General features: G+C 40.1%; 1 protein-coding gene across 3 annotated transcripts in view; it reads right to left on the reverse strand.

Annotated features, from left to right (window-relative positions):
* The window catches only part of PLS1 (plastin 1), a 202,112-nt gene that overhangs the window by 14,427 nt on the left and 173,240 nt on the right, over window positions 1-14,445 (reverse strand). For all 3 annotated transcript variants that reach the window (XM_073674681.1, XM_073674680.1, XM_073674682.1), the window contains 5 exons: window positions 12,804-12,882; window positions 12,555-12,669; window positions 11,763-11,896; window positions 8,268-8,391; window positions 5,506-5,630 (listed from right to left, as the gene is read on the reverse strand). In XM_073674681.1, the coding sequence (XP_073530782.1) occupies window positions 5,506-5,630; window positions 8,268-8,391; window positions 11,763-11,896; window positions 12,555-12,669; window positions 12,804-12,882 (577 nt within the window). The remainder of the gene's footprint in view (window positions 1-5,505; window positions 5,631-8,267; window positions 8,392-11,762; window positions 11,897-12,554; window positions 12,670-12,803; window positions 12,883-14,445) is intronic.

The raw sequence follows: 14,445 nt of genomic DNA on the forward strand, positions 1-14,445 counted from the left end.
CTGAGTGTTAGTGTTTTTTTTATCTTTCACTATGGGGTTAGTAATGGGGGTGTCTTATAGACGCCTCTCCACTACTAATCTGGGCTTGATGTCAGCTGGCATTATAAGCTGACATCAACCCCAGCCCTATTACCCCACTGCCACCGCTACAGGGCAGTGGGAAGAGCGAGGCTAAGTGCCAGAATTGGCACATCCTATGGATGCGCCATTTCTGGGGTGGCTGACGGCTGGTGTTTCTAGCCTGGGAGGGGGCCAATATTCATGGCACCCTTCCTGGGCTATTAATATCAGCCCCCAGCTTTCTGCCTAGCCTTTGCTAGCTATTAAAATAGGGGGGACCCCACATCATTTTTTTTTTTTGGGTCCCCCATTTTAATAGCTAGTAAAGGCTAGGTATTCAGCTGGGGGCTGATATTAGTAGCCTGGGAAGCTCCGTGGGTATTACCCCCTTCCCAGGCTTCAAACATCTGCCTCAGCCGTCTGCTTAACCTCCGCTAGAGACTAAAATTACGGGGAACCCATCGCCAATTTTTTTTTTAATAAATCCTTTATTTTAACACTAAATGACAAGTACAGTAACCAACACTGTCACTGTACTTATTATATATGTGACTGACATGTTTCTATCTATCTAATCTATGTGTGATGCTCTATTCTTTCTGTTCTAAATTGTCGGGTACCGATGTATGCCGCTGATGAATTGCAGGCTTTTCATGTTTCATGTTTCCCTGTGAGCACTGTTCCCATCGATTTGGGCAATCACTGTAATGCCACAACCACCATGGCTGTGGCATTACAGTGAGTGGCAGACAATCCCTGCATGATTGGTGCTCTAAATCGCACCAAACATGCAGGACGGGGACCCGAGCTCCCGCCTGAGCATCGCACAAGTACTCGGCGAGCTCCGAGCATCTCGAGTACTGAGATGCTCAGGCGAGTACTGAGCAGTGGCGAGCATGCTCGCTCATCACTAGTCAAGACCTATTTCATGTAAAATCCCTGCAAAATACAATAAGGCACTGCTTCTGCATGGAGGAAGAAGGCTTCAATCTCCAGAGGAGACAAGACATCTTTACCATAGACACTATTAGGCCCCGTTCACACATTCAGTATTTGGTCAGTATTACATCAGTATTTGTAAGCCAAAACCAGGAGTGGGTGATAAATACAGAAGTGGTGACGTGTTTCTATTGTACTTTTCCTGTGATTGTTCCACTCCTGGTTTTGGTTTACAAATACTGATGTAATACTGACTGAATACTGAATGCGTGAACGTGGCGTTAATCTGTGTGTTACAATCAACCTTAGGAACTGGTCAGAGCGGGAACTGTCAGTGGCTTATATGCTTTCTATTCTGAAGAAAATAATGAATGCATAAGTACAGGTAAAACATTCTTGTTCTGAATGTGGATCCAGTCAATCGGGATCAGGAGGGAATAATTTGTTCTATTAAGGCACATTGGTTCATGATCACAGTGTGATTAGTATAATCGGACCGATTCTCTCAGATGCGAGAAAATATGGTGGTGTGACCCTAGCCTAACTATGATTTTATAGTAACCTGTAAAAAGCAGTTTTAACTGGAAAACCATACAGCTATTAACAGTCAATATTAATGGCTGTATGGTTTTGATAGTTAAACTGCTGTTAATGGGAATCGGTCACCAGGTTTTCCTGTCCCATCTGAGAGCAGCATAATGTAGGGACAGAGACCCTGAGTCCAGCAAAGATCTTTGAACAAATTATTAAACAACATGTATGTAAGTACATGGATAAGAATGAAGTGATTAACCAGAGTCAGCATGGGTTTGTAACTAACAAGTCATGTCAGACTAACTTAATTTCCTTCTATGACAGAATCACTGACTGGGTGGATCAGGGAAATGCTGTAGATATAGTATATCTTGACTTCAGCAAAGCATTTGACAAAGTATCTCACACCATCCTTATTGAAAAAATTACCAAGTATGCAATGGACCAGGCAACTGTTAGGTGGATTAATAACTGGCTTAGTGATCGGACTCAAAGGGTGGTTGTAAATGGCTTCACATCCAGCTGGATGAATGTCTCAAGTGGGGTACCACAGGGCTCCGTCCTGGGACCTGTATTGTTCAACATCTTTATCAATGATTTAGATGAAGGAATTGAGGGTAAACTGATTAAATTTGCTGATGACACAAAGCTAGGAGGGATAGCTAATACTAGAGAAGAGAGAGAGAGGATTCAAAAAGACCTAAATAAACTGGAGCAGTGGGCAGCAACCAACAGAATGGTTTTTAACAGGGAAAAATGCAAAGTACTACATCTGGGAAATAAAAATGAAAAAAGCATATACAGAATGGGAGGAATAGAGCTAAGCAACAGTACATGTGAAAAAGACTTAGGTATACTAATAGTCATAGACTGAACATGAGTCAACAGTGTGATGCAGCAGCAAAAAAGGCAAATACAATTCTGGGATGTATTAACAGAAGCATACAGTCTAGATCACGTGAAGTCATTATCGGTCTTTACTCCTCTTTGGTCAGACCTCATCTGGAATACTGTGTACAGTTTTGGGCACCACATTTTAAAAAAGACATAGACAAACTGGAGCAAGTTCAGAGAAGAGCGACCAGAATGGTGACTGGTCTGCAAACCATGTCCTATGAGGAACGGTTGCAGGATTTGGGAATGTTTAGCTTGCAAAAAAGAAGACTGAGAGGAGACTTAATAGCTGTCTACAAATATATCAAGGGCTGTCACATTGTAGAAGGATCATCTTTATTCTCATTTGCACAAGGAAAGACTAGAAGCAATGGGATGAAACTAAATGGGAGGAGACACAGATTAGATATTAGAAAAAACTTTTTGACAGTTAGGGTGATTAATGAGTGGAACAGGCTGCCACGAGAGGTGGTGAGTTCCCCTTCAATGGACGTCTTCAAACAGAGGCTGGACAGACATCTGTCTGAGATGATTTAGTGAATCCTGCTTTGAGCAGGGGGTTGGACCAGATGACCCAGGAGGTCCCTTCCAACTCTACCATTCTATGATTCTTTGATTCTATGAATTTGACACTTACTGGGCTGTTTGCTGTCATTTTCATACAATCGCTGTTTTATCTGCTGCAGATCTAGCAGTGCATTGAATGCTGAGCTCTTTATAATCCACCCACACCGCTGATTGGCAGCTTCCTGCCCATAATAATAATAATAATAATAATAATTATCTTTCTATTTATATAGCGCCAACATATTCTGCAGCGCTTTACAATTCAGACAATTTACAGACATTATCGGCACTGTCCCTATTGGGGCTCACAATCTACATTCCCTATCAGTATGTCTTTGGAGAACCCAGAGAAAACCCACGCAAACACGGGGAGAACATACAAACTCCTTGCAGATGTTGTCCTTGGTGGGATTTGAATCCGGGACCTCAGCGCTGCAAGGCTACAGTGCTAAGCACTAAACCGCTGGGCCGCCCATGTACAGTGTACACAGAAAGCCCGTGACCATGGTTTGCAGTCACATGTTGATATTAATTTTTACAGTGTCCTTACAATCAATTTTAAGTTAACTTCCATGGAATATTAAAAAATGTATTATGTATTTGATTTTTTTAGCTTGACATTCAGCCTCCTTTCAAGAATTGACCAAATTGGTCTAAAGCTGCTTAAATAAATTACATTTATATTACATTATATACACATTAGTGTCGCTGGATCTATTTGACAAACTTAAAGACTAACCATCGTTTTTTTCATAAATCAATAGTACACATGAAAATAATCTAATAATATATCTTATCAAATAAATCTGCTTTCTCCTCCTGATCTGATCTTTCATTATTAATTCACTGGTAAAATCGGTCTTCAGTGAATACAGACTTTCCCTTTACTAAGATAGAGGATGACAATTGGTGCTCATAAAGCTCTATGGAGAGAGTAGGGGGGGAGCTCTAGACAGACACAGATATTCTGCTGCAAGTTCTCCTGAAACGACAGGTACACTTTAAGGTCTGTACAAATTGGTGTCATTATCATGGCTTTTAGGTTTACAAGAACCATTATCGATAATTTAGAAAATGCGCATCTATTATGGTCCCGTTTGTTATGAACACTAGTGAATTTCATAAACTAAGGCGGTCCATCAGATTTCATATTTCTTCTGGATGGAATAATGCATTATGCTACTTTATTCTGGCTGCCAAAGAGTAATAGACTGAATTTCAAATTAAGTGTGAACAGAGCTGCATCAACTTATGCTCAGATACGGGAGATTCATTTGCCTTTATATCTGCACATGCATCGGTAAATTATATAAAGACTGCCCTCTTACATCATATTGCCACAAGGACTGCCACTCTTTGATATTTACATATCACATCCATGGGTAACAGACCGCCTTTAAGTGAAAATCTGGGGTAAGGACATTGATAGTTTTGTGTGATACAATTTATCAGTTAACAGTATTTTAAGAAATTTAAAGTACCCGTCGTTTTAATTTTTATTTCAGAAATCAATAGTACACATGAAAATAAGCAACTTTGTAATATATCTTATCAAATAAATGTTCTTCTTTCTCCTGCAGGACAGATCATTCATTTTCAAAATTCTCAATTCCAGGGAAAAATCTGTTTTCAATGAAGACAGATTATTACATTATTAAAATAGGTGCTGGCAGTTGCTACTGATAAGATTCCATGTAGGAGGGATGTGGAGGAGGGAGGAGCTCTGCCCTTAGCCCCTCCTCCTTTTCCCCCCTTTCCTCTCCATTGAATCAGTAGGGACTATCATCTCCTATTTCTATAATATAAAAATCTGTCTCTTCTGAAAACAGTTTTTTCCCGGGAATTGAGGATTTTGAAAATGACTGATCAGTCCTGGCGCTTTAATGGTTGCATTCTAAAAGGAGTTTTCACTGATGGCACAAAGCCTTTAAATTATTTTTAACTGTACACTTACTTTTCTAATCCCATGCTAGTTATGGTCTTTTTAGTTAGCCTGCCCTACGTATGCCGTCAGATCACATAATCTTAGCTGCCAAGAATGAAGCAAAGTCAGCACCCTATGAGGTCAGAGAGGACCAGAAGGAGGAGCACAATGGGAGCATTTCAGTTTATTTTAAGGTTTTAGTTGTGTTTAAACTAAAGGTGCATTTACATTGCACGATTATTGGGCAGTGTAAGTAAGCTGCCGATCACCCGGTGAACAAGTCCAAAAGATCAATGTTCTCGCAAGCACATCATCCTATGAAAGCAGCCTATGTATACTGGAAGATGTAATATTGATCATTCACTGTGTGTCTGAAGCGCAGTCTTTCTGTTTACACAGGATATTAAATGACTGCCGACCAGCAAACATGTTGCCGATTGGCGGTCTTTTAATGACACAGATCAGCAGTGAATGTTCAGATGGCAGTCAGTGTACGTCCTTACATTTTACACTTCCCTGGTGATCTCTTTTCAGAGTGTTACCCAACCAAGCCAAGGAGCAGCAAATAAAACATTACAACCACTCACTTTGCGTTGCTCATTTTGTCTGCATCTGAAAGATTTTCTCTTTTCACCATATTTGGATTGACAGCTTTAGGAGCGATGGCATCAATTAAGTCGAGCACAGGCAAGCTTGTACTAATGGACCGATCCTGAAAAGTTAACATGGCATTAACTATTAACATGTTTTATAGTCTTGTCAGGGCGGAAAGTGTCTTTAATGGATTTGTGGAAGTGTTACGTTACAGTTATTTACCTAACTCTGCAAAATCACTGCTCAGGATTTTCCATTTCAGTTCTTCAATTAATCAAACAATCAAATGCGTCATTGTTATGTAACAGCATGAAACCATACATGATGCAATGCAGGACAAGTCAGTGAGAGCTAAAGAGGAGTCATATGGTACAGTAACACAGAAGGGACATATGGACCAAATGCGACCATAGACCAACATATAAACTGAAGCTCAAAGGAGTAAAATGAAGCTCCTGAGCCCCAATAAAAAAATCTGTACTAATGCCCCCTAAATAACAACTACCAGCAGGGGGAAAGTGGGCATTGGAAGCCCTGAGGCATCAGGACCTGGGTGTGAATGCAACCTCTTTACCCCCTTCTGAAGCTCCTTTAACATAGACAATATAGATAAGAAGTCAACATTTTTAAGAATATTTCATTTTTGCTGTGCAGTGAAAATAAGTGTCGCTAACTGAAAAAGTCACAAAACTGCTGGTGATGGATTCATACTTATAAATTAATAATGATTAACTCACAAAATTATTGCAGAATGCTAAATAATACCTAAATATGCAATGCAAAGATTTTGTTAATCATACTAAATGAGATGGTCACATATTAATGTACATGAGTAATAATTAGTAAAAAGTGCACAAGAAATAATTAGGATAAAAGAAAAGCCATATTAAGCTCTTGACCAAATGGCTTAATGGTAAAGCTTCAGCCTCATAAAGTGCAGCTTCTGGGTTCAAATCCTAGGAGCTGAAGAAAATTTTCACTAAGAAAAGCCTGCAAGGGCAGGGTCCTCTTCCTTATGTACCAATCTATCATTGTTAGCTCATTTACTGTAAGTGATATCTCTATTTTGTATGTAACCCCTTCTTATGTACAGCACTATGGAATCAATGGTGCTATATAAATACATAATAATAATAAAAAATCTCTGTCAACAGCTGTTTGGTGGTTGAAAGTATAGAGAAAATTAAAGGTGGCCACACACAATAAAAAATGACACCAAAACCACACAGCTCAGCGAAGACTAGTGTACATGGGCATGTGGAGTCGGATGGAATAGCCGTCCAGACAATTATCTAAGATATGTGGAGCACCTAAAGGGCCCCATACACAATTGAGAGCCTTAGGCCGAAAAGTGGTTCTACCAATTGTTCAGTCGTCAGTTATCTCTCCTGACTCCTCCATACACATGAACGATCACTCTCCTGAATGCTCCTGTGTTCTCTATTAGAGAGTCTCTGCCATGCTCTAGCAGCGGTTTATCTCACCGAGAGCACTGGGATCGGCAGTCTGAAATTGATGAAAAACGGGGGAGAGTTATGAGACCCCATATACAATAGAATGTTGGCCCAAGGGGTTCGGCTGATGTTAGTCTAATATGTATGGACACCTTAAAGGGACTTTGTAAGCACATAATGACTGTTCAAACCAAGTACAAGCGCTCAGTGCATCATGGTGTGGCTAAACATTTAAGTGCTCCTTCCCACCTGCTTGTCTTCCCTCTATCTCCACCCTCCTCTTCTTTGATTGACAGCTCTGGCTTTATAGAGTCAGAGGAGGGAGGAGATAGATGGAAAACAAGCAAGTGGGAAGATGTATATAAATGATTGGCGCTGCCATGATGCACTGAGCACCAGTATTTGGTTTCAACAGTCATTCTGTGCGGACAGAGTCCCTTTAAAGCTATCTATATAACATAGGATATTTATCTGCAGACCATTTGCAGATTCAGAAAAATTTGTAGAGTTCTGCAAATATATACTCTGAAATCCAGCATGCCCATATCCGGTTTTCCTCCTTGACATCATTTGTCAGAGAAATGGAGTCCAGTGACCACTGTACACACCAGATAGTCGGCCGATTCAAATCAACTGGCTTGGAAAACATTTACCTGATACCTGAAACTTATTTAATCTGAAGATAACAATCAAATGGTGGACATACACCTAGATAAATATCATCTAAACACTCATTCAGCCAATAGCTATTCCTCTTATGTCCCCATACACTGTCAAGCTGAACATGTATGTGTTCACAATGGCACGTGGGGAACATGCATCTGCCACTGGGTGAGAGTAGGGACACCCTATACCAAAGTGATCAGGGTAGACTGGTTGCAGTGATCAGCACTGCCAACTCTTATCTACACTAGTTGTTGCACTATACAGGATATGGCAGGCCATCATGGATGAGGATTAGTTACACCACGGATGTGCGTTTTGGTTTTGTAGCAGTTTCAGTACAGTTTTCCCCAGTGACTTTAATTGAGAAAAATGGAATTACAGTTTTCCGTTAACATTTTCCTAAAGTTGCTTCTTTAATGGCTACAATATGTACAATACTGGGCACGTCCAATCTCTGCACCTTTCAGATCATCTGGAATACTATGCCTAGGACATGGCTCACACGGCACAAAGGTTAAAGTACCGCACAAGAGATTAATCGAAAGTTTGCACAGGTGGAATCTTTTACATTTCATGAACTACCCATCACCGGGAAACTAAGGGTTTCCTTTACTGAAATTAAAAACATTCATTACCTTGAAGCTGCTGATGAATGTGGTCTTGCCTGCTTCCTGCAGTGTTTCATTTACCCACTGTATAATAGTCCTGTCATTAATCTTCTCACCTTCTCCAAGATCGGACAGCACATTTAATGTATACCTAGTAGAGGGTTAGTGAAAGAAATTAGTACGGCAGGCTCATCATTCAGTTCTCTCATTGTGACAGTATACAAAAGAAAACTCAATGTGTTCAGTTTCTCCAATGAGACCGTTTACATTTGCATCAAGGTTTCCATTTCAGATGCTTAAAGGGGCTGTCCAGCAATTGGACAACCCACTGTGAATCTAAATGTTTGGCCCCAATTAAATAAAAAAACTCATACTCACCTCCTGTGCTGTTGCCGTTCCCGCAGTGTCGGCACTCGCTCTCCCCAGGGCTCTTGTGCTGTTGTTGTGACACGTGACCCCGGCGCCCAATCAGTTATGGAGTCACTGTCCTTGCCTTCAGACAAATGAAACAGGAAGAGGAAGTCCCGGCTGATCTCTGACTTCCTCTTCATTCAATTCGACAGGAGGCGGGGGCAGTGACGGCTCCTCTGATTGGGTGCCGAGCTCACATGTCACAACAACAGCACGAGAGCCCTGGGGAGAGTGAGCGCCGACACTGCGGGAATGACACCAGAGGAGAGTATAAGCTTTTTTCATTTTATCGAGTACAAGCGTGGGGGATGACAAGTAGTTGTCCAAGTAGTGGAGAACTTCTTTAATTTTACATTGGATTTTTTAGATTTCTGTGTTTTATTACTTAGTTGAATAGTTTAGCAGATTATGAAAGAAATGGAGGCATCAAATATCCCTATGAAGTCAACTGAGAGATGAACTGAACACACTCTTCATTTTTCTGTAGAGACAGCTCTGGAATAATTTAGAGAAATATTTTGTAGAAAGAAAGGAATATTTCCCTATGGCACATTAGCTGGATGATTCCTTTATATCTTATAGTCTTTTTCTAAATGCATCTACCAGGATACCAGGTAATGATCTACTTAGATTTTGTATTGCTCTATATGAAAAAAATGTTTAAAATTGAAGGTACTTATAACACAAATTGGCCAATTCATGAGATCCCACCAGCCCCAACAAGGTGTACCCCTTTGTATATCATTATTATTGAATTCACAGAATACCACATGTTTGGTGAGGATTAACTAATTAATCATGATCATCGCCCACCTGTTATCCCAGCCGGGACATGATATTTTATGGAGAGCACACTCCATAGTAAATATATAACCTACAAGCACCAATCGGAGTCGTACGCTTAATAAAATAACAATAGCTTTATTAGATATACATAAATACATTTATCACAAAGATGATTAAAAGAATAAATAGAGGTGTAATTGGAGAGACTCAGTATATAGTCTCTGCAAGGTGGAAAGTACCACACATAATGTAGCAGTCATCCAATTAAATTCATGTTCTCATGTATACAAACATGTTATCGATATAACCCCACATAGAATCAGTCCCTGCCATCAGCATAGGGTACAAGTGAAGAGCTATGTAACTGTGTGGTTATACAACTTTTTTCATGCTATGGATTGTATTGATGTGACTTACCCATTCTGCTTGTGGCAATCCCACCCAGAAGACACCCTTGTACGCACGTTTCGCGTTGGCTTTATCAGCAAGGAGGTACTCACACCACTATGCTGTGCTGCTTCTTATAGTGGAGTTCTCCTTATAACATAAATTGGCCAATTCATGAGATCCCACCAGCCCCAACAAGGTGTACCCCTTTGATTGGAACCTAAGCTAAAAAGCCTCTCCCAGCCTTCAGAGGGGTACGCTTTGTTGGGGCTGGGGGCTCTCATGAATTGGCCAATTTGGGCACTAAGTACCTTAATTTTAAACATATTTTCTATAGCAGTAATGCAGCTCCAATTTCATATATTCAATGTTTGCATATTATGGCATTTCAGAGTGCAGCTGTATTTTGGTTAGGTTTATAACCTTCAGAGGTTTGCTTATGAAATCAAAAGAACCTATAACTTAACAAGAATGCCCAACATGTGGGATGAAATTGGATAGATAGATAGATATGAGATACTGTAGATAGATAGAGTTTTTCGTTTTTACTCTACAGTTCCATGCTGCATACTCTTTATGCAACATTTTTCAGGCTACAATGCCCTTATGCCCCCTAGTGGTGTGTTCTGTTTGATTCATCTTTTTTTATTCTAATTTCGTCATTACAGACTGAAACTAAACATATGTAGTATAATGAGAGTTCATAGCCATGACATCTCTTTACAAATGTATATTTATTCTTGCTGCATATTTGCATATTTTCCCTATATTCTCCATTTCTCACCCAGTGTGTTACATGCTGATGGTTATTCTGTTTAGGATACACACCATGGAACTGTGGCGTTGGAACATATTCTATATTTTGGTTAATATATGTACGGTACTTGTTTTCTTCTACAAAATATCCACCTAAATGGCTAGTTTACCCTTTGTTAATATCTACAGCAGCTGCTTTTTGACAACATATATTCATAATTGGTCCAAATGGCAAAAAGTCAAGAATAAAATGTTTCTTACTCAATTTACTTTTCATTGAAAATACCACACATATTAATACATTTTACTTAAAGGAAACTTGTCATGTAAAAAAACACTATTAACCTGCAGATATTGGGTTAAACTGCAGATTAATAGTGTTCTGAAGCAGCCAGGCACCCTCACTGAGAGCCCTTAACTTTATTCCTCCAGGTAGCCTCAGGCTTTCAGTCATAGAGCTGCCAGTAGCGCGGCTCAGCCACCACTCAGTGCATAGTGAGTGGCAGCTGTAACCACATCCCAGAAATGACTGACAGCCGGCTTTAATATTGTGCCAGCTGTCAGTTACTGTCAGGGCGTGATTACAGCAATCGTTCACCATGCACTGCCAGCCGCACCCCTATGACTGAAAGCCCAAGGCTGTCGGTGGGAATAAAATTAATTTCCTCCCGACAGCGGGGCTCTCAGTGTGACGGCTGGACAGCTGTAGAATGTTATTAACCTGCAGATTAACCTCACATCTGCAGATTAATAGCGTTTTTTGTACATGACAGGTTCCCTTTAATAGTTAATTTAACAATGTTATACGTATGTTGTGAGTAAAATTGCATGACCTATAAGATAAGGTTCAAGTTAGAGTCAAGCAAAAAGATTCACAGGACCCTGGTCCATCAGGCAAGTATGTACATATGTAGTCTGTGACCTATCTGATGGCATCACCAATGCCTCTTTTGACTACTAGCTCCAGCGTGACATCGTCATTGTGGTTTCTTGCATGCATGACGTCACTCCTCTGCATGCTAATCAGAATAAGTGTTGGGTATGCCGCCAGGTAGGAGGAGGTGTGTAGAGCCCAACATACTAAGAACATGGATGCTGGTCCAGGGTCCTACAAATCCTTTTGCTCAATTCAAGCTGGTGCTGAATGTAGCTTCCATTCAAAAATTTTGGGTATATACTTACCTCCTCATTAGCTGCCAGACTAGGGCCAGTGTGAGTGTGCGGTTTCCTTCATGTAGGTCATTGCCACATATACCAACTAAAGAGAACTTTGCTTTGTGCTTTCCCAAGTCTACGGCATAGTTACAATTCTCAATCTAGAAAAATGAATACATACATAAGTAGTTGGGAATGAAACGAAAATAATCTAAACATTTTGGGAGGTGTAAACTTACTATTTTATAAACAAGACAATAGTAAAACTTGGAACTTCTGGACCCCAATGAAAAATCTGTAACATGGCCTCTTTACCTTTCAAGTGCCACTTATAATAATATGTTTTCATAAGTGGCAGAGGCCCTAAGTCATCAAGGACCTCTGTCCCCCCTATAGCTATGCCCCTGGTATTACACTGTACTTGAAAGTACAGAAATGTTTTCTGCTTACACAGAGCACAAAAGTGTCAACCAATCTTTCCCAAAAATTTACTGTAGACAATAATATACTTGTAACAGGAAGTTCCTGCAATATTATAATATTAAACCACGTTACAGGAGTCCTAATAACACATAACTATTTTGTTGTCTAAATGGTGCAATCAATTATCTACCTAAGAGATAGCTTGCTACATATACGCCCCGACACAATAGCACTCTAGTAGCAACGCACCAGAGTAGAGATGAGACATATCAAACACTTCCCTCCCACCCCGACATCTAAAAAGAAAATAAGTTGCACTTCTAAAGGCCGGCCATGTACGCCAGACAGCGATCACCAAACTATTACACAATAACAAAAAATGAGACATCCACACACCTTCTTCATATGTCCACCAAGAGCTGAAAATGGCCGTTTATTTACAAGACGCCATTCGACCGGGACTCGTATTCGTTCATATAGCTGGAAGATCACCAGAGCATCACTGAAATCACTAAAATAAAGGAAAAAGAAAGTCTGGACAAGTTCACTTACATTAAGGATAGACCTATAACCACTCCACTGTCAAGACGTGAAATAACAAAGACACTATAATACTCGCCCAGGTAAAAGAAAAGCATTCATTACCTGTACATATGGTTTACATAAGGGCTCACACCAAGTGAATTCATCCAGTTTCGGAATGTCCTTTCTTCATTGGTTTCCCCTGTGTTCATGAATGATAAATAACAATGTATAACATATTATTAGGAATTCATAAGCCCTACCACCATGCACTCCAATCGGGCAGAGTGTCACCAGTGTTTCTACACAGCTTCTATTACATATAGCTTGGAATTATTAAGGGGGCTATACAGGACTATTTTAGTTTTTCCTAATACACCTAAGAACTGACAGGCAGGTAATTGTTAACTACCTACCTGTTCTGCCCGGCACCGGCTCAGAGCCATCTTGGACCACTCCTGCTGGCGGTTCTGCGGCTTCATATGACCTAACGACAACAGAGAAGCTCTTCCTTTTCCAGGCTTCTCTGTTGACAGGGCGTGACTGCCAACTATTATCCTATATTATATAGGAGCCGATTTATAAAGTGGTTACGCCAGAATTCTGACCTAAAACCCCTTAATAAGTTACAATATTTTTGCATAACTCGGAAGTTGCGTAAAAATATTGTAACATTTGATGTTTAGACGCCTGTCTCGGCTAGCTAGGCCAATATGGGTGCAGTATGGGCAGCACAAGGTGTGGCTATGCTGATCATCAAATTCATGAAAAGTTACTAGTGTGTGCAATGCTAGTCTTATTAGCCCCCAAAACTTAGGGCTTTCCAGCACACATCAGCTCTGCAGCCAATTGCTGAGCTCAGTGTCTCCAGCCATCTACATTGGCAGAACCAATTAGTGTGAGGTAGAAGCAGCGGTGGGAAGCCTGTGCTGGACCTGGGAATGGTGAGTACTATCTGATTTTGTTATTTTACAGGAGCTCTATCGTTTGGGGAACAGTTTTTTAAAAGTAAAAAAAGAACATTTAAAATTTACACAACTTGTAAACATTAGAGCTTATACCCTATGTAACATTAAAGTGGGAGTTTTAGAAGGATACGGTCTAGATTCTTTTAAGCACAGATTTTATTTTGCGTAATATTTAGATTTGTAAAATGTTGATCCTCAGGCACTCAATCGTCATGCTTTAGGCACATATAATAAGTGTGATGTCATCGCAGGAGGCCAAACTACAGACACCAGCAGGGTGCTCGAGAAGCATAGGAGCAGCAGAGATTAGTAAGGTGATTAAAGAAGCACACTCATCATAGTTTTTATCCTCTTAATATATTGTAGTCATCATATTATATAGCACTGTGTACTTACAATTGCTCATTTTGCCCTTCAACCCAGTTAATTCTTCTCTTTTCAATTAGGTCTATGACATCACATGATTAAAACCAGACTAGCTGAATAATTCTATGTAGAAACAGGATGTCTCTTCCATGAGTCATCATTAGAGTTACAATTCTACATCACTGCAAAGTCTCTAGGTACAAGGGCAAAATGAGCTTTTGTAAGTACACATTGCTATATAATATGATGACTGCAATGTATTATGAGGCTAAAACCTCGGATGGGAGGAGTGCTTCTTTAATACTCAGTTTGTTGTTTAATTCATCTCTAAACTTTCAGTAAAAAATTGAAAGATCTTGGCAAGCCCCTTTTATGTTGTGGAATGATTTTTCTCATTTATGCCTAATGCTAGTCAGCAGACAACAAATAAG

This window comes from Phyllobates terribilis, unplaced genomic scaffold, assembly GCF_046119375.1.
Source record: "Phyllobates terribilis strain yellow unplaced genomic scaffold, ASM4611937v1 Scaffold_3__8_contigs__length_932513732, whole genome shotgun sequence".
Lineage (NCBI taxonomy): Eukaryota > Metazoa > Chordata > Amphibia > Anura > Dendrobatidae > Phyllobates > Phyllobates terribilis.